The sequence below is a fragment of the Scardinius erythrophthalmus genome (assembly GCF_964197995.2).
Source record: "Scardinius erythrophthalmus genome assembly, chromosome: 11".
Taxonomy (NCBI): Eukaryota; Metazoa; Chordata; class Actinopteri; order Cypriniformes; family Leuciscidae; genus Scardinius; species Scardinius erythrophthalmus.
Window position 1 is genome coordinate 44,093,054 of NC_138231.1, and position 21,253 is coordinate 44,114,306.

A 21,253-nucleotide genomic window follows, 5' to 3' on the forward strand; every position below is an offset into this window, starting at 1 on the left:
TGCTCATTTATCAGCTGCTTTCAAGTGGCACTATTAGCGTGATGAGAGGCAAAAAGCACAGTTTTGTGAATAAAGCTCAGTTACGAGCCTAATTTGAGGCGTGTTTGAGCCGAATGTAATGACAGATCATTTAATGTCACCCTGTAATCAATCATTGTATCCCTTAAAACTCACCTTTGATTATCAAAATTACATTGAAAAAATTAAAAAATTTCCTTGAATGAAATGCCTTTAACCCTCAGGGGTCTGAGATCACGCCGGCGTGATCTGCTCGATTTTTTTCCTTATGAGTTGATTGAGACCCGAAATTCTCTTTTGACTTTGATTTTACAAAACAAGTTTCATACATCAATCGATTCTGTTAAATGTGTATTATTTTTGTGTATACTCACAATAAAAACAAAGTGTTGTGCTTTTTGCCAAATAAAGAAAAATAAACACGAAGCGAGTTCTGCCTTCTCTCTGTCCGTGTAGTCCATTCTGAAACGCGTCCGAAAATGAACTGTAGCTTAGCGAATACTCAGTCAAACAGGCATTCAGACACACAGGCATGAAGCTTGAATTCTCTACTTTTTAATGAAGTAATTTATATAAAAAACAAATATTCTCATCTTGTGAAATCTGTATTAAAAGAGAGCGATTCCAGTCGACCTCATTAGAGCTAATTCAAATGTAATGTGACTCCGCCCACAGAGAGCGCGTGCTATTCAAAAGCAAATGGCTGAGGTAATCCGCGCAATCCTGTGAACGCCCCTATCATCAGCACAAGAAAACCAAAACACCAGTTTATTCAGAACATTACTTGTTTACAACGCAGCACTGTGAGGAATAATGACGAATACGAGGTATACGAGCTGAGGAATACTAGTAAGTTTTTCCTTCTCAGGTTTCTGTTTATGATTGAATGAACGGCATAGATGCGCGCTGTTTACCACAGCTGGCAAAAAACAATATTACGTGACAGTTGACTTTCAAACATTCACAGATACCTCAAAACAGAAAGTACAAATCCTTTCTTTAAAACGAATTTCGTTTTGTATCAATTGTATCTTAATTTTAATATTTTTTTCATTAACAAATTTCCTGGATTTAAAGTAAATATAGGCTAGCAATCACAACATAAGGTGCTTGAACTGGAGATCATCAACCAGACCATAGCCTACTCGCCTCACATGTCTAAAAAATGTGAAATATATTTACATTTACAGCTGGTTCTAAACAAAACCATCCAAAACAAAAAAACTATGTAGCCTAATAAATGTGCGTTTCTCTGGTGCGTTCACTAGCCTACTGCGAAGATCGCGAGTCAATAGCCTATCGTATTTTTTTTATATTTTTATTTACTTATTGCACAAGTCATACATAAATTCATTCATTCATTCATTCATTCATTCATTATTACATGTGAACGAATAAAAGAATAGAAAAAAAGGAACATGGAGAAGAAAATCTTATGATACCTGTCGCTTATTTGTGCACATCAGAAAAATAAATAAAAAACAGCTACTTTATAAATGGATCAACCCCAATCCTCACCCCAAACACCAAATATTTTCAGTAATACCTATCTTTACACTTAATTATCATCATTTTAAGCGTGTGTAAGCGTATTTCATGAAAACAACGTTACAGTCAGGTGAAATATGAAAGACAACATTTTGTTTAGTAGATTTGGGTACAGTTTTTACTGTAGAATATACTGCCTCGTCAAATAAGCTTTTGTTTAGCAATTTCTATATATAAAATAGCCTACTATTTTTGTCAAAAATAAAGTCATCAACTAAGATGTTAGCTGTTCCAATGTTGGCTTTATTCAAAGTAATGAATACATAGATAAAATGTAGGCCTATAATCTTTTTTTACAAAGAAAGAGTACACTTGAAATATTGTTGAAATTGTAATTATTGTTGTAATTGTAACCTTTTTAATAAAATAGCAAAACATATTTACAAGATAGATGTAAGCAAAATCTTAAATGGTCCTTGCATTGTGGCTCAGTCAGTTGTCACACCTGAGTGAATGGCTCATCATTATGCAGAGTGGGTGGTAATTCAGGTGAAAACCACTCCTCGTTCACGCCCCCCTCGCATATTGGCTTTCCAAGCAAAACCTGTTTTACATCAATTTAAATCAATGTATGGTTTTATGTGAACGATAAAGCAAGACTATTTTCACATAATTTAGAAGAAAAAACTATAGGCGATGATATCCTTTAGTCAAAAGTCTTATTGCCACATATTTAGTATGTGTTTTGTGGCCTTATTTCTGCAACTTTCATTTTTATTTTTTCCAATAACCACGCATAAACATTATTCTCTTAAAAATTCAAACATATACATGCATGTTGATCAGATATTTTGGTAGCCCTGTTTGTGCTATATAGAGTGAATTTACACCTTTGCCATTAACATGTTTATAAATAACTGAAAAAAGCACAAATGTCAGAGCATGTCAGAACACCTCTAGGGCCCAGAAAACAGCTCAGACTCCAGAGGGTTAAATATCTCGAATGTAACTCGACACCCTTGCCTCATTTAGCATACATGGTTCTATGAATACGCAAATGAAAAGGGTCCTGAGCCGGGACTTGAACTCGGGTCGCTTGAACCGCAGCTACATATCGGAGCGCTGCTCACGAGGCCATCGGATCCCACGTGAGCAACTCTAATATGAGAGAAATACAAACTAAACTCCTGATCGCACAAATTCCTATTGATATGGCTAAATTACGCCGAGCATCGGTAAATTTGACTGCATTTGTTAATCCAAATGCAGTTATCTCCTTTGTCGCCTTTAGCTTTTTAATAAAGAGCTCTGTCTCGTATTCTGTCCAAACACACCGCGTCATTACGTCAGGTGACTGTAAATGCGCAAAAACTGTTTCCATTGCAGTTTTGCGAAATATTTCTTTTTCGAAATGCCTGAAAAAAACCCTCATGTGAGCGTAAGAACTTTTTTGTGATAAATGGGAGTTTTTGCATTGGGCGTATTTTCAATTCGCACAATTTGAAGGGTGATGGAAACGTGGCTAGTGTGTTCAGACTGACACAGATTTCCAGTTGTGTGAGCGACCCATGCACACGTCCCCACTGCATCCCAGAGACTGTGGCACTGAACTGTGAGTCAAAGCGTCTGCTAAGTGTCTGCTAATGACCGACTGAATAATCGAGCTAGCAGAGCAGACACGAGTGCATGAAGCCTTGATCAGATGACCTTAACCAACAGCATGTTTAGAGTGTCACATTAAGAATTGATGAAGCAGAGCCTCGCTCACCTCTTTCTCGGGATACAGCAGGTCGAAGAGCTTCATGACGGGCAGGAAGTCGGCGAGCGCGTTCTTCTGGATGCTCCCGGAGATGAACTGCAGCAGGACCCACATCAGGTGATCCCGGCCCTTGATCAGGCCCCGGCCCGCCAGCTGCTCAGAGCAAACACAGTCACTGAAGCACACGCCAGAGAGGAGAACAAGTGTAACTCACATGCGAGAATGTGTGCTTATGTGTGGCTCTGTCCCAAATACTGCGATTCACGTGAACTTTTGGTCAGTCCTGCTTTGGCCCGATTTTGTTCGAAATGACGTCATACCAGTTTGCGCTTCGATTTCGCTTGACGTATTTATAGGGGCTTTTACTTGTAATAATTGGACGGTGTGTGTCATCAGAGATGTGTTCTGCCACATCCCCTACATTCTCCCAGTTGTTTGTTGTCTCTACTATTCTGTCACATTAAAAGCACTTGACAATACACAGTCAAAGACACCTTCAACATTTCTCACATTATCACAGTTTATCACTCGCTATAGTTTAGAAAATGGTAATAAAATATGAGCAGAACTCAGTTGATATTTGACTGGTTTTGTCCGTCCTTCTGTTAGACTGTCTCACACATGAATTATGTTGAATATCTGTCAGCTGTTAAATTTAACTACACAATTAGATAATACCAGTTTAGCTCAAACAATTACCAAGCAATGCTTCTTTGTGTTCAGTCTGTGTTTAAAAATTAGTAATTAAAGAAAAATATGGTCAGGTCAAAGTGTCTGAATAATTTTTGGTCCCAACATTTTTATATATTTTACTGGTAGTCACTGTATGAAGATTATTTGGGTATAATGCCACAGTTTATTTTATTTTGCTATCCTCACTTACATAAATTAACTATAGTGTCCTGCACACACTAGTAAAAAATATCAAAAATGATATCTTTTGTCTGAATAATGTTTGGTTTCACTGTAAGTATGAATTACATAGCTACCTCGCTACATTATTAAAGCAATTGTTCACCCAGATATGAAAATATAATCAACCTCATGAAAATTTCAACAAGCCTGCATGACTTTCTTTCTACAGTGGAACTGTAATGTTTATCGCATCTCTTTTCCACACAATGACAGCATTTCTTAAGCAGGAGCTCAAGCTCCACATGGCCAAAAGCCTCAAGCAAATATTACACAAGTAGTTTATATGACTCATGTGCTATATGCTAAGTCTTCTTAAGCAGTGTTATTCTAATATCACTGATATACTAGTTGTTATATAGTAATGAAAGTGTTTTTTTATGGTTTCAGTTAATGATAATAACCCTGTTCTGCAGTCATATGACATTGGAAACGTTCCCCTCTGGTGAAGCTTTACACTCTCATTTGCACTGGCTTTTGACTATATAAAATGGCTCTTTTAGTTGCATCATCCCACAACTGATGGTTCCAGCGTCAGTGAACATCACTGGATCTTCCGTACATCAGAGCCAGTCTGAATAAGCCGTCTATCACTTTCACTTAACATTGTGTCGACATTTTCTATTCAGAAATAAACTATCTGCGAAATTAGAGGTGACACTTTATAATAAGGTTCATTAGATTAAAGGGATGGTTCGGAGTAAAATCAACCTAGGGTCCTTTGCAGCATGACCTCGAGCCAAACCCCCCCCAGAAGCCTTTTTCCCTTGGTCGAACATTATTAAAGTTAGAGCTTATTTAGGGATATCAGCCGGATGGTTTAGTGCAGGCGCTAATGGATCCAAGGCTGTATCTGGTAAATTACCGCACTAATAATGCCCAGAATGGTACCAAACTTCTACAGTAGCACAAATAGGTCCTGTACTCATAAAACGAGGCATTGGAAAGTTTGTAAGTACATCAGGAGTTTATTTAAATAACACTTGCCTGATGGCTAATGCTACCGCTAACCCGGACACCGACGTCACTTCCGTGATTTGAGAAAAGCATGTAAAAGTCCTGCAGAAAGCGATGCATAAGGATGTAGTGTAACGACAAATTATTATTTTTTCCGAAGTGTCGACAACTTAACTAATAGTAATAATTGTTATAAACTGGAACTACCAACAAAATATTAGTGCATTCCTGGAACTGGCCGTCGTTACACTACATCCTTATGATTGCTTTCTGCAGGACTTTTACATGCTTTTCCCAAATCACTGAAGTGACGTCGACGTCCGGGTTAGCGGTAGCATTAGCCGTCAGGCAAGTGTTATTTAAATAAACTCCTGATGTACTTACAAACTTTCCAATGCCTTGTTTTATGAGTACAGAAGCTATTTGTACGACTGTAGAAGTTTGGTGCCATTCTGGGCATTATTAGTGGAGTAATTTACCAGATACAGCCTTGGATCCATTAGCGCCTGCACTAAACCATCCGGCTGATGTCTCTAAATAAGCTCCTAAGTCTAAGTGGTGTTACTGAAGAGGAGGATGTGAAGGCAGGCTTTGGGCCACTGAAGCGCACCTTCTGATGTAGCGACAGCACCATGTGAGGGAAGCTGGCGAACTGGAAGAGCACGAAGAAGATGAGCTGGCTGGAGAGGTGCTGCCACAGGAGCTGACTGGTGCCGCCGTCGTCGAACTGCTCCTCCGTCTCCGACCGCTCCATGGCGTACACCACCAGGTCCACCAGCTGGTCCTCCAGAACCGGGCATCTCTGCTTGTGCTGCGAGAGGGCAGAGCGGTGGACAGAGGCGCACTCTTACACAGACCACAACCACTGCACACACACACACACCAGTAACTGGGCTGTGACATCACGCCACACACCACACACGTTAGTGATGTCTGTCACACACGCCCCATTTCCTACTCTTCAGTTTACTCCACACTCACTGGATAGTTCAGTATAAGTTCTCTAGTGCACTAGTAGGCCTAAAACTATCATTTTCAGCATCTATCCGACTTCCTCCGCATCACTGTGAGACGGGTGAATAGGCATCGCTGACACGTGAATGAGATGCTGATGCCAAGGTTAGAGCCAGAAACTTTTGAAGAAAACTTTTTCATTAGCTTAAAAAAATAAAAAAATAACGAAAATGCGAGCGAAATCATAAATTAGGATGAAAACGACAGTTAAAGGAGTAGTTCACTTCAGAATTATAGTTTCCTGATAGTTTACTCTCCCCCTCGTCATCCCAGATGTTCATGTCTTTCTTTCTTCAGTGGAAAAGAAATGAAGGTTTTTGAGGAAAACGTTCCAGGATTGTTCTCCATATAGTGTCTTCAATGGGGTCCAACGGGTCGAAGGTCCAGATGTGAGTTTCAGTGCAGCTTCAAAGTCTCGACACGATCCAGCCGAGGAATAAGAGTCTTATCTAGACAAACCAGCGGACATTTTATAACAAAATAAAATAAACATTTAAATACTTTTTAACCACAAATTACGTAACCACACATTACGTAATCACGTTGAAAGGTCACGCGTGACATAGGAGGAAGCACCGACCCAGTGTTCACATAGCAAACGTGCAAAGACTGAGTCAAACGCCATTTACAAATAATAAAAGGTAAAAAAAACGATGTTGGACGAGGATATGAGGAGAAGATGAGATGGAGTTTTTTCGCCCTACGCTCCCTCTCTGAACCAGAACACGCCTGACCTTTCAACGTGATTACGTAATGTGTGTCGCATTGCAGAGCTAGTGCAAAATGAGCATTTGTGGTTATAAAGTATATAAATGTTTATTGTTTTTTTTAGCAAATGTCCGCTGGTTTGTCTAGATAAGACTCTTACTCCTCGGCTGGATCGTGTCGAGACTTTGAAGCTGCACTGAAACTCACATCTGGACCTTCGACCCGTTGGACCCCATTGAAGACACTATATGGAGAACAATCCTGGAACGTTTTCCTCTTAATATGGAAAACACTTAAAGTGATATTAGAAGTGATAACCGAAGATCAAATTCAGTGTAGACCTCATTGATGATGCAGACTATATACAGGCGAGCAGATGTGTGTGTGTTTATATTCAGGGTTCATCTGCTCGCCTGTACATAGTGTATGGCAAGCCGTTTTAACTTTTATTAATTTCCAGGATATGAATTCTTGATATCAACAATTCAATTTTCACTAGTTTAAATTATAGTTACTGATGTCAGGAATTAGATTTATTCTAGTAACAATGCTAATTCTTGATATCAACAATTGATTTTTCACTAGTGAAATGTCACCATAGGCTGCCATTCAAAATCCATTGTTGATATCAAGAATTGATTTCTTACTAGTTGAAATTCTGAAGACACATATCAGCTTTGTTATTGTATATTTTTTATATCAATAATTACATTGTTACTAGTAAAAATGTGAATTCCTGATATCAAGAATTACGTGGTTACTAGTAAAAAATGTCTATTCTAGATATCAACAATTGAATTGCTACTAGTAAAAATGTTCATTTTTGATATCTGAAATGGCTTTCTTACTAGTAACAATCACATTCATGATATCAGAAATGAACATTGTCACTAGTGAAAATGGAATTGTTGATATCTAGAATAGACATTTCAACGAGTGACAATTGAATTCTTGATATCAAAAATAAAGGTTTTCACTAGTAAGAATTGTGTTTCTGATATGTGAAATTGGAATTTCAACAAGTAAGAAATCAATTCTTGATATCAACAATGGAATTTGAATGGCAGCCTATGGTGACATTTCACTAGTGAAAATACAATTACAGATATCAAGAATTATAGTTTTTACTAGTTGAAATTCAATTGTTATCTAGAATGAGCATTTTAATTAGTAAAAATGTAATTGTGGATATCAATAATTAGCATTGTTACTAGTGGAAATGTTATTTCTGATATCAATAACTATCATTTGAACTAGTGAAAATTGAATTGTTGGTATCAAGAATTCATATCCTGGAAATTAATAAAAGTTCAAACGGCTTGCCATACATAGTGTGCATCATTCATAAGGCGTGTACTGAATTGGATCTTTTAATAACATTGTCTTATTATATTAATAATTGAATGAAATAAAAATGACTGCTGGTCAGTTGTTTTGCTCTCCAGGAGGGAAAATAAGGGCGTGAGGTGAAAACTATGAATCTCTGGGGTTTGTAGCTTTTGCACTCCCTTTTTCAGTTTGTACGCCTTCTAATCTGTGCATTTATTACTAATATCTGACCAAATTAGTCTTACGCAAATAAGCTAAACTAAATAAGCAGCTATTCCCCAACCCAGGGACAGTTACAGACATGATAAACATGAGCTGCTGTATTGACTGAACACACAGAGCATATTCAACACGGCCTCACGACAGTCACAGGAGATGGACAAACACAAATGGGACACGCTGCACAGCAAACACACACACACACACACCACTGAAAGCATGGCGTGAAGATGCTCACAGAAGCCCTGATCGCGAGGGAAGCTGCAGTGCATCTGCAGGACAGTGACGCCCCCTGGTGCTGGCGGGACAGAAGTGCGGGACGATCTGCTCCCGATGCGCGGCAGCTTCCCTGTAAGAGGCATGCAGGGACTGATCTATCAGCGGCGCTGGGTGTGTCTGCGCATCCGTCAACGCTTTACTGATGCTGTTTGTGTGCTATGTTTAAAGACCCCATGAAATTGAAGAGTTTTCTCCACTGTATTGAAACAGGAAGGCAGGATCTAAAGTCCCCCGGTAGTCAATAAACTGATCCCTTAAAACTCCTCTTTGATCACCAAAATTATTTTTTCCTTGAATGAAATGTCCTCATGCCTTAAAATAGCTTGAATGTAACTCTACACGCTTGCCTCATTTAGTATAGTACAGTGTTTAGGATCTGAATCCGATTGCTCACACTTCAGGAGGAGGTCTGGGCCGTATTCCTGACGAAACTGGACAGGTGTAAATGCATCTGGTTGTTGAAACCACATATGTACATTTTACTCTTCCCAACAATGCTAAAATATAAACGTGTGAGAGCGTGTTATAGGCTATGTTATAGCCAGATATGACGACGCTACTGGAACAGGCATCACCGCAGATGAGCATCTCTTCATCAAGCCAGCGTGCAAACTATCGCAGATCACAGTGAAAGTGAGTCGCAGACGCTTAACACACAATCATCCTCATTAAAAGTAAAGAAACGAAATGATCTTACCAGGGCTGTTGCCGCTCTCTCTTATTGCCGTCTTTGATTTTAGCTGAGTTTAGAATTTTAGCTGATCATAAATAAAACGCAGCTCATATCTGTTGCTTTCGGTGACGTGCACTCTTTGAAGATCGGATTTAATTTATGTGACCAGTTGAAATGGAATTGTTTTGATGAATCAGATAGCTATCCGATCTGAGAAAACGCATGAAGTGGCCAGGTGTAAACAGCAGCTCAGAGATCACACGTTGATCTGATTGGTTACAAGGTAGTTTGTGACGTCAGAAACACCAGCGATTTCAAACCGTGTTTTTGAGACTGTCTTTGGACAAAATTTGTATTAAAAATGAAGTTTTTAATGTTGTTTATGTGTCTATGTGGTGTTTTTAATATGCTTTACCATGTGTAAGTTCATAAGTCGACAGCATTGCTGAGTATTTCCTCCTTAAAACTGCAGTGAACCAAAGACAGTCTCAAAAACACGCTTTGAAATCGCTGGTGTTTCTGACGTCACAAACTACCTTGTAACCAATCAGATCAACGTGTGATCGTCAACCAGTGGATCTCTGAGCTGAGTGAGTGAGTGGAGGCGGGGCTCATTTGCATATTCATAGAACCGCGTATACTAAATGAGGCAAGGGTGTCGAGTTACAGTCAAGATATTTTAAGGCATGAAGACATTTTTTCACAGGATCAAAGATGAGTTTTAAGGGATAAAATGATTGACTATGAATAACAGTTAAGTGCTCGATCAATGGATGATGTCATCAATATTTTAGTCTGCTTTCCAGGAAGAAAAATCGTTAAAATTTAAACCGTGCACGTCTGCTAAAACATATTTTGTCAAGGTTTGTGAGTACATCACCGTATAGATGAGCTCAAAAGCAATAGACTAAAAGGCACAAAGCTCTAAACTGGGTTTCATGGGGACTCTGAGAGCATGATGAAGGTCAGCTGGTGCATGAACGCTGATTATTATCTGGAGGAGAGGTGTTTCCCTGCGCGTGGGAGCGAACCGTCTGCATTTAGCAGCACACAACACCCAGAGAGAGCCAATAAACAGCAGCAGGACACACACTGGACGACGGCACACAAACACACACAGCATGCGCCGATCAGGGCTTGAAATTAACAGATTGTCTTCATTCTCAGGTACGCTTTATCATCCCTGAAAGAGGGACCGTGATGTGTGTGTTTGGCCCTGACGGCTCACCTACACCGAGACTCACTGGGTTTCCAGCATCAACTACTGTTAGTGCAGGGTGACTGCTCACCAAAATCATCATCATCTGGTCATCATTTACTCTAGCCTGGTCTTACCAGACTCCCGTACAGAGAGTCAGGCCTCTCTCCATTGACAAGCGTTAACTTCCTTGAAGGCGGGTACTCCGTTGAAGAATCTGCCATAACCATTCGCTTTGGTGACGTAACCCTACAACTCAAACTAGCGCACGACCCCAACGTCATCGTTCTCAGCCACTCCTCTGTTCGCTGATTGGACCGGCAAAAAATTGGCCGGAGAAAACCCAAGAATATCCCGCAAACCCAGACGGAGTACTGAAGGAAAATGAAAATTGAGTGGAAGTACGTACATTTAGCCTAATGCTTCATCTCCAAACAATAGGAAGGCAATGGTCACCAAATCTGTTTGGTTCCCAAAGTTCTTCTTTTATGCTCCACAGAAGACAGTCATAGAGGTCTGAATGGCATGAGGGCGAGTAAATGATGACAGAATGACCATTTTTGGGTGAACGATCCCTTTAACGTTTATAAATTGGTTTTGTCATTATGTAATGATGGGAGATTAAGGGTCAGTCTCAGGAAAAGGCTCCATGACTTCCTACTGATGTAATTAACATCATCATCACACTATTATTAACAGACGGAAATCTTGTTTAGTGGGAAATTTTTGTTTTTAAATCTGAATGGGAGTCATTACAAGGGGCCATACACACACAGAAGAGTGGAAATTGAAAGATATTATTTTCCTATGGGAGATTATAGTGTATTTTTCTCTTCAAAAGAAGATTTTATCTTTCTGACATTATATTTAAGGTGGCAACATCATAAAATAATTCATCTGTTTTCATCGGTTTTTAATTAAATACACTCTTTCTCTCTACAGGCTCAAGGGTTTAAAATAAACGTGCCGTTTACCAGTTAAACTGTTATTAGAAATGTTTACACCGATCTTCAACCCCAAGACATTTTGAATGGGTTATTAATTATGCATGAGCTAGTTAACTATTTATTAATTATTGCAATGTGAGATTTATAACAAGGCACTTTCAGAAACTCACATAACTCATAAATAATGAATGCTGCCCTAATGGGCATGTGTTAGCGGTGATAGCAACGCTCTTCCCACATATAGTGGTTTAGGGTGTAACGGCACACAAAACATGACGGTTCGGTGCGTACCTCGATTCTGAACTCACAGCTCAACGTGTCTTCAGTACAGCAGAGGAAACTAACCAAACCATGCCTTTTTTATTTATCAAACAGTGCTTTACTGAACAAACTAAGTCTGCCTTTAAATACAGAAGTGTCAACACACACTGCAGTTTATGCTACTGTTGTATTTGGGGGAAGAGATTTGAAGGACTCGCACTGCAAAATATGTATTTTAGAATAAAGTTAGAAATATTTGGCTCTCATTCCAATCCACTTTTTATTTATTATTCATTGAAGTCTGTGAAGTTAAACATAGACTCACTTGCTGTCAGGATAATACTTTATGCCAAATGGAAATGTGTGTGTGAATTTGTAACATTTGTAAGTAAATCAAAGTATATGGATATAGAGGATACTGTCCCATCATAGGGGGTTAAAACAACACTGTATCAATCATTTTCAGTACAAACATGTGTACCGTTACATCAACCACAGAAAAAAAAACATACTAATTAACAAATAGTCTGAATATTAGGAGGAGAGCCTGGTGTTTGCACCTGAGCTGAGAAAATATGATTTCTAGAAAGCTCAGCAATAACATTTTAAAATAATAAAAATAAAAACGCTGAAATATTTGAGCTTCAATGGCGCCGTTTCCTGTGAATGACCCACAAACTACAGCAGCTTACAAGCTTTCTCTGATATTAAATGTCATCGGCAAGAATCCGAAACAGTAAGAAGTGTGAAAGAAGAGTCAAAAGGAACAATCCAGTTGCATCACTGTTTGTTTGTTAAATAAAAGCTTCAGTTTTGGGAAAGAGGGAAAGCAGTTTGGCTGAAAGCGCAGAAGACTGTTGTGGAAAAGCTGATGATTTTCTCGGTCAGCCTTTCAAATGCTCTAATAATTGCTCGTGGCAGTCAGTAATTTCAAGCCCTACGTTTATCGTCTCGTTTCACTGGAGGTTGTTCTTCTTCAGTCGTAATTAGATGGACTCGTTTGGGGTTTGGCTATGAGGAAGCTTCCAGAGTCTGGTTAGTCACAATACAACAGTAAGATTGTGAACATACCTGAGCAATGTTCAAGGTCTAGAGCATTGGAGGAGGAGGAGGAAGAGGAGGAGGAGGAGGAGGAGGAGGATGGGCGGGGCAAGACAGGACAGAACAAAAATAAAGGAAGAAAAAAAAGAAAACACAAATACAGTGACTAGGAGGCCAGCTTCAAGTAACCCTGTCAGTCAAGCCAAACCACACCCCCAGAGACAGGTACGAGAGGGACAGGGACTCCCTGCCAGACCTCAGGAGAGAAGGAGAGGGAGAGAGAGAGAGAGAGAGAGAGAGAGAGAGAGAGAGAGAGGGAGAGGGAGAGGGAGAGAGAGAGAGAGAGAGAGAGAGAGAGTTTGGCAGGGAGTGTTGTATCGTTCAGGTCCTGTGGGAGGGAGTGTGGGACTACTCAAACTACAAGCAGCTGATCTCTCCACGCCTCTGCGTCAGCCTCTCATCACAGAGAAGGGGATGGACATGCGAGGCAGAGGAGGGAGAGAGAGCCCTGCGAGAGACAGAGAGAGAGAGAGAGAGAGAGAGAGAGAGAGAGAGCGAGCGGCACCTGCTTGTTGAGGCCCAGCATGTTGCAGACCATGTCTCTGGAGTAGGGCTGCTCCAGCACATACCTCAGCAGACCCGTCTGCGGCTCGAACAGGTCCTGCGGAGACACACACACGTCAGCGCAATCACAGCACATATACACACACACACATATACAGGGTGTCCACAGGGGGATTCATTCAGGTTTAAAGGGATAGTTCACCCAAAAATGAAATTTCTGTCATTAATTCCTCACCCTCATGTATGCTTCAAATAAAGATTGTCTCAGTTACACATATATCATATTTTAAATGAATAAAAGCATAAGCATTTATAAAAAAGAAAAAGAAAAATGGGTTTAAGGCCAAAATGTGAAGTTTACTTCCCAAGTCTTATAAAACCTTAAAGGGTTTGTTCAACCAAAAAAGAAATTTGTGTCATTAATTTCTCACCCTCATGTCGCTCCACACCTGTAAGCCTTTGAGCGGTTTCTGAACCTGTCATAGACTGCACCGTCAATGCAACTTTCAAGGCCCAGAAAGGTAGTAAAGACATCGTTAAAATAGTCCATGTGACTCCGGTGCTTTTAATTATTGGATTAATTATTGGAATTAATGACAGAAACTAAATTTTTGGATGAACTAACCCTTTAAGGTTTTATAAGACCTGCACAAATGAAATTATTCGTAAACTTCACATTTTGGCTTAAACACGTTTTTTTTAATTATAAATGCTTATGCTTTTATTCGTTTTAAATATGACATGCGTTACTGATACAATCTTTATTTGAAGCGTCACGTTACTTTCTAAAGGTGATTTCCTCTAATCTGATCGCTACTGTAGACATCAGTGTTTATATCTGAACTATAAGCTTTTATCCAGCGCTTCTGTGATAATCTGACAGAAATAATGAGACTGATGTTGAAAGACTGTTAGTGAAGCGGTTTCATATCTACACATGACGACTGCTCTCTCTGATCAGATCTGAGTGTTCGCTGTGATCGCGCTCGTCTAAGCTTTAATAGACAGAGCCGAATCACTGTCATCAGGAGTAAGATCATGTGGGTGTTTGAATCGAGATCACCATCTTTTAATAATTAATCGTGCAAACACTAGTTCATACTAAAAAAAAATGTATGTAGTTCTTGTTTTATTTCAGATTGTGATATATATCGCAAATAAAAGTTTTTTCAGTTTTTTTTCTGATACCAAGCAGCCCTAATCATGTGATCATGTGCACTGATCAGTCAGTCACAGTCAGTGCGGGATCTCTGTGCTGTGATCTGGATTCAACTCTCCGTTCTTATGTGAGACTCATGAGCACAGTGTGTCGGTCTGTCATCTACACATGCAGCAGTGAGTTACTCATTAACCAGTGCTGAACTTAAACTGGACAAATGAGTTTCTTCAAGAGCTGCTGTACAGCTGAATCGATCTGGGCTGCATGATTTAGCTATCATCACTGTAGCGCTGCTGTGAAGCGATCTTGCTATCATCACTGTAGCGCTGCTGTGAAGCGATCTTGCTATCATCACTGTAGCGCTGCTTTGAAGCGATCTTGCTATCATCACTGTAGCGCTGCTGTGAAGCGATCTTGCTATCATCACTGTAGCGCTGCTGTGAAGCGATCTTGCTATCATCACTGTAGCGCTGCTGTGAAGCGATCTGTACTGTAAGGATACGGTGAGCGGAGTCAGGAGTACCTTATCATAGGGCAGCATTCCCCTCAGGGGGAAGCGCAGAGTGCTCGGGTCCAGCTTCCAAGAGTTACAGATCGCCCCAGAGTTATTGACCACCGGCAGGAGACTGCAGCGCCCTGAAACACACACACACACACACTAGTTAAACACGAGACAGACTGCCCCAGGGGCTTATGGGATATGAACGACACGACACTGTGAGATGAGGACGAGTGAATGCTCTTACCACAGATGGAGTTAATACGGGCGGTCGGTCTGAAACTATCGACGAAGTCAGAGATCAGGCTTCCCAGCAGCTGAAAGAAGCACACACTGCTCTGAGATCAGGTCAACACCGCCACCGCTCTACAGCCAGGGCCAGGTTCACTACAGCGCCAGTGCAAACCCTCTCTAATCACTGTCAGGATTCACTACATACATGCAGTGAGAAACTAGTGATAAAAGGTTATTTATGTGGCTAAACCTTATTGCATATGTTAAAGGGATACTTCAGGATTTAGCATTATGCTTTGTATCAGTAGAAAACCTGTAGTATTTTTGAATTACCATGCTTCCCTCCATCATATCCCCCTGAGAAGAGAGATTTATGTATTTTTTGTCTGGAAAAAAATCCTCCGATGACGCAAAAATCGTCATGGAAAAAAATCGAATGGTGACTGTAGAACGCAAAAGGTGAAGTATCCCTTTAAAGACTGCTTTTCAGTCCACAAATCACCAACGTTCAACACGGATTTGAAGTCGTAACGCTAACTGTAACCATGGTATTGTGGCAGAATAGTCCAATGTTTTTACATTATTCATCTCAGGGTTCATACAACCTTTTGAGAGTGAAATACAAGCACTTTTCAAGAACTTTAAAGCTCTAAACATGATGCAATTTAAATGTTCTTTTTAATGTAAAACTTTTAAAGATGAAGGAAAACTAACACTTTATGGCAAACATACAAGAAATCAGCACTATAAGCAGAAGATGGCGGCTGAGGATCACTTATTGATTATTAGATATTTCCTAATATATGGAAAAGTGGGAAGTCACAAATTCTCATGTAAAACTTTTCTTCAACTTGTGACTGAATTGCACAGAAAGAAAGTAAAGAGAGCTCCTCTTATAATCACTGAAGCTGTGGGTCGGTTCAGAATGCAACATAAGAGTAGAATATTTAACGTTTCTGTATAAAAATTGTGTTTTTGCACATTACTGTTGTTAAAAAAGTTACTTTTATCTGCATAACAATTCCAGCTTAGTTCGTCACTGTTAGATTTCCAATAAACAAACATGTAATATGATTAGTAATTGGACTTATTAATGCAAAACAATAGTACTTTTATGATTAAATGAACTTTGTGATAAATGTTCCCCTAGAGTGTGTGTGTGTGTGTGTGTGTGTGTGTGTGTGTGTGTGTGTGTGTGTGTGTGTGTGTGTGTGTGTGTGTGTGTGTGTGTGTGTGTGTGTGTTACCCAGTGTGAGAGCAAGCCCTCCGGATACAGCTTCCTGATCTCGGTCACAGCGAAGTACGCGGGCAGCAGACAGGCGTTGCGGTCCAGGATGTACTCCACCACCTTCACACAGGACAGTTAATCACGACAGGAAACACTAGCGGATCGCGATCTGTGGAGTCACACGCACCTCTCGCGCCGCTAGCAGCTGCTGAACCACAGCCGAGCTCACGAAGCTGGGGACCGTCTGGATCTTGTCCAACACGGCCTTCAGTAGATCCCTGACGCCCTGAAACACACACACACACACACACACACACACACACAGAGAGAGATTATAAAGTGGGGGAGAGCGCCCGTGGAGAAGCTTAGAGGAAAACTATGTAAAAATGAATTTAAAATGCATCAAACATTTGCTTAAAATGTGACTTGAATGTCAATCTATGAACTCTTAAACACAAGTCTGCTGTAACGCAACGGCACAATACAACATATCCCAGGATTCAGTTCTCAGCAGAATCACGCAGATCTCCAGTTCGTCTTTCACCTTGTAGTCGACTCCTCCGATGATTTTGCGGATGAGTTTGAAGGTCAAAGCCCAGAGCTGAGTCCTCTCCCACTCCAGACTGTCCGAGCCGATCAGAGCCTGACACACCATCCTGCGGGAACACCGGCACACGGTCACATGACCCCAAACTCTGGAGGTCTGCCACTCGACCCAAGCCCGATGGGAACTGTAACTGTCCTTCAGGTTTGGGTTGAGTTCTGGTTTGTAACTAATGAATAAAGGATTTACTACTACAAATGTGAAATGTGTAAACTCACACACACACACACACACAGAGCTCGTCATCCATGTGTACTAAAATCGGTGGATTTTTTTGTTTTTTTAAAAACATTATTCAGAACTATTATCTTGTGCTATATATGCATGTAACCAGAGCTCCTGGAAACCACAACACATTGCTTGTGTGTGTGTGTGTGTGTGTGTGTGTGTGTGTTTACACATTTCACATTTGTAGTAGTAAATCCTTTATTCATAGGGTCAAGACTTGGTTTTAGGGATAAGGTTATAATGAGGTTAAGGGTCGGTTTAGGGTCAGGGGTCGGGTTAGGCACTTAGTTGTGATGGGTAAGGTTAGGGTAAGCGGCTAGAGACTGCATTGTGTCAATGAATGTCCTCATAAAGAAAGATGTACAAGAGTGTGTGTGTGTGTGTGTGAGACCTGGGAGGCAGGAGGCTGGTCTCCACCGCCATGGCCAGACAGTCGTAGAGGAAGGCGATGCGTTTGGGGCTGTGCTGTCCATGAATAAAGCGGACGATCCACTGCACACACTGATCATGTGACTCCTGCAGTTACAGCACACACACACACACACACGTCACATTACACACAATCTCTCTGCCACATCTGCTCTAACTGGCCATCAAAATTACTTTATAGGAAGAAATTATACAATGGACACATTCAAACAGTTATTAACATCGTAAATCTTTGTTTAAAGTTTAAAGTCACCATGGAATCAAAATTGACAATTCTTATTTTCTTATTGAATGTTGCCGTGTTTATTCATGATTTATCGGTGCACATCATTGTGTTTAATTCATGCGTCTCGTTATCTTGAATCAGAATAAGTTCCTCTTGCAGCATCTCATCTCTTCTCTGATGAAGAGGGCGGAGCAACCTGTCAATCACACGAGATCCACCAATAGCAGACCACAACCATCCAATCAATCCCCCACAGACACAATCAAGCCCCGCCCACATTTGTTCTTGTTCCTGAAGCGTTTCACTCGGATATACACGACACAATAGGAGAGACAAGACTAGCGTAACTAGAGTTATTCTGATTCAAGATTACGAGACACATGGTTTTAAAACAAAGATGTGCAGAGATAATCATTCAGAAGAGACACTGATCCCAGGCCAGGGCAGGACTAACAGCACAGAGCTGGTGGAGGAGTGTGGCTGACCTGAGGCAGGCTGATCCAGTACTGTCTGAAGGCTCCTAAACAGCTCAGGAGTTTGTTCCTCTCATCCTCCGCACTGTCCATGAACATGCTGCACACACACACACACACACACACACACACACACACACACACACACACACACACAGCTGACTCTCATCCCTTCACTGGCTACAGATCAGCGCTAGTTTCACTTTATTATTTACTCACCCAGCAAACGCCTCTTCTATCACCTCAGTTTTCTGGTGTAAACAAAACATTTGAAGGTTTTTTTAATGTATTTATTCGTTTTATAAGATAATTGTCCGCTCATACGGTATATAATGGAACAATCTTTTAATGAATGAAATGACCCACCACTACATCCTCAAAAATACTCTGCAGCTGACTTTCCATCGGGACCGCCATGATCTGAGGAGCTCGTCGCAGGACAGCGCTTCATAAACTTACATGTCCATGTTATAGTGTGTGTGTGTGTGTGTGTGTGTGTGTGTGTGTTTATTGAATTAGCGCCGAACTGACGCTCTGATGAACAACAGAGAACCAGCGCCAGTGTCCAGAAACACCGGAAACTCGAGCGCGCTGAACACATTCCGGTATGAACACACGATCACACAGCGATGGTTCCGTCGGTTTCTGTTGAGCCTTCTCGGTCGGAAAAAAAAAACAAATCGATAAGTCAATAAACAGTGCATAAATTCGTACTGAAACGTTTATAAAGTCACGGGCGTTACAAAAAGTACAACACTCGTTGCATAATTGCCTCTGTACAGATTTATGCATCAAACCAGGAGTTAAACGTACAACTAACAATCTTCTTTTTTAAATTAAATGTTTCTCTGATGATTAACTACGCACAGTTTAAGAATAAAATGCCAAAGATTGTTTAGGCTAACAGAAATGTTTAATTAATGAATTCATTTAATAGCTAATTAGAGACGGTTCAACCTTTTTAGCTAAAATCTATTTTCAATAGACTCGTCTTATTATACTGTACAGGGTAAAAATGTATTTATTATTTTGAAGGACACTTCTTTTACTTTATTAGTTAGAAAATGTTTGTTTTGTAAGGACCAAATCTTTTTCCAATTTAATTTTTTTAATAAATTATTCCAGTAAGAGATTACAGGAGAAACAGAAATGATATCTTCAAGAACTTTTCAGGGCTTGTACGGCACGCTTGGTCACTACCGTAGATATATATATATATATATATATATATATATATATATATATATATATATATATATATATATATATATAGTGTACATGTCTATGGGCAGAGAATGTCTAATAGGACATTAGACTGGCTCTGCTATGGGTCACTACGAATAACGTATGACCAGTCGCTTCCGTTACTGTAAACCTTTATTTGTGTGTGTTGCACGCCAGTAGGTGTCAGTATGAGTGTAACACTGGCCAGCGCGAGATTCTCATCTGTGGGACTTAATGTTAATACTGTTACTGGAGAACTCCATACGCACTAGTTTCCTGATTATATAAGATAAAAAAAAATAAAAAAAAAATTGTCAGATGCTGACATGAGAATTAAATCACAGAATTTAAATGACACTTTGGTGCTAAACAGTAGCAATAGAGATATCGAACTCACCGCATTAACCCTATAACTATGCAAAATAAAACAGTCTGGGGCTACATATAGCAGTTTTAAGAATATACACATGTTTCAGCCGTCCTGACTGTCCGTTAGTCTCCTGAATCTGATTTGGAGCTGATCTGAGCACAGGACAGACTCCATGACTAGGCTATACTCTATGGATCTTTGTGAGTGTCCCACTTCAGGCCCTGAGAGATGGTGGTGCAGGATCCTGAATCACTGCCGTCCCAGATGTGCACTGTTCGGAGTGAGTGGGAATGATGCAGGGTGTTTCTCCTGCAGTCCACGATCATCTCACTGTTTTGAGCGCGTTCAGATCCAGGTTGTTATAACTGGACCAGACGACCATCTGCTCAACCTCCTGACCCGTCCCCGTCCTGCATGAGGCCGATGAGTGCGGTGTCGTCTGCAGACTGAAGGGTCTTCTGGAGTGCAGTCGTCCATGTACTATTGGTGGAGAGAGCACACGTCCCCGAGGAGCGCCAGTGCTGATAGTGAGGGCCCTGGATGTGAGATTCCCGAGGTGGCTGCTGATCCACTGAGATCAGGGATGGACGAGAGCTAGCTTGGTCAGTTTGGCTGAGAGAAGATCCGGCATGATGATCATGAAGGCCGGACTGAAGTCCACCAATAAGATCCTTGCGTAAGTCTGTGGAGATGTTGCAGGATATAGTTCAGCCTCATGTTGACTGCCTCATCCACAGACCGGATGCTCGATTAGCGAACTGAGGATGGATCCGGTCAGGGTCCAGTGATGTCCTCAGGTGTGCCGGCACCAGTCTCTCCGGTGACTTCATGACCACAGGCGTGAGAGCGGCGGGTGTGTAGTCGGTCAGTGCAGTGATCTGGGGTTTCTTGCGGACCAGAATGAGTGTTTACCTCACACTGCTCCAGTGATCTGGTGAAGACTGGGGCCAGTTGGTCAGGGGTAATGTTGTTACACAACAAATATTACTAATTACTATTACTGGTATTTTAGATTGAAGGAATAAATTCATACAAACAAACAAACAAACAGATCTGAAGCTAAACCAAAATGGAATACCCCTGCTAGAGACCATTTACAGTCATTTGTGTAATTGGATCTTTGTCGTGACTGAGATAATGAACTTCCACTCGTCTGTAACTAATTGCTGTGAAGCCGTTTCCTCTTATTTGCATGTAAGAGAGAGAGAGAGA

At 40.7% G+C, this 21,253-nt stretch overlaps 1 protein-coding gene across 2 annotated transcripts in view; it reads right to left on the minus strand.

The window, feature by feature from the left end:
- The window catches only part of med23 (mediator complex subunit 23), a 65,173-nt gene extending 46,153 nt beyond the window's left edge, over positions 1-19,020 (minus strand). The window contains exons 1-13 of one of the 2 annotated variants that reach the window (XM_081378809.1): positions 18,814-19,007; positions 18,667-18,698; positions 18,460-18,547; positions 17,711-17,835; positions 17,032-17,143; positions 16,675-16,773; positions 16,506-16,607; positions 15,273-15,342; positions 15,050-15,162; positions 13,369-13,464; positions 12,834-12,851; positions 5,745-5,945; positions 3,275-3,418 (exon numbers count right to left, since the gene is read on the minus strand). In XM_081378809.1, coding sequence (XP_081234935.1) covers positions 3,275-3,418; positions 5,745-5,945; positions 12,834-12,851; positions 13,369-13,464; positions 15,050-15,162; positions 15,273-15,342; positions 16,506-16,607; positions 16,675-16,773; positions 17,032-17,143; positions 17,711-17,835; positions 18,460-18,547; positions 18,667-18,698; positions 18,814-18,864 — 1,251 coding nt within the window. In that variant the 5' untranslated portion in view covers positions 18,865-19,007. Of the gene's footprint in view, positions 1-3,274; positions 3,419-5,744; positions 5,946-12,833; positions 12,852-13,368; positions 13,465-15,049; positions 15,163-15,272; positions 15,343-16,505; positions 16,608-16,674; positions 16,774-17,031; positions 17,144-17,710; positions 17,836-18,459; positions 18,548-18,666; positions 18,699-18,813 lie in introns of both variants that reach the window. The other variant, XM_081378810.1, reaches the window with a different exon arrangement.
- Positions 19,021-21,253: the final 2,233 nt, after the last annotated feature.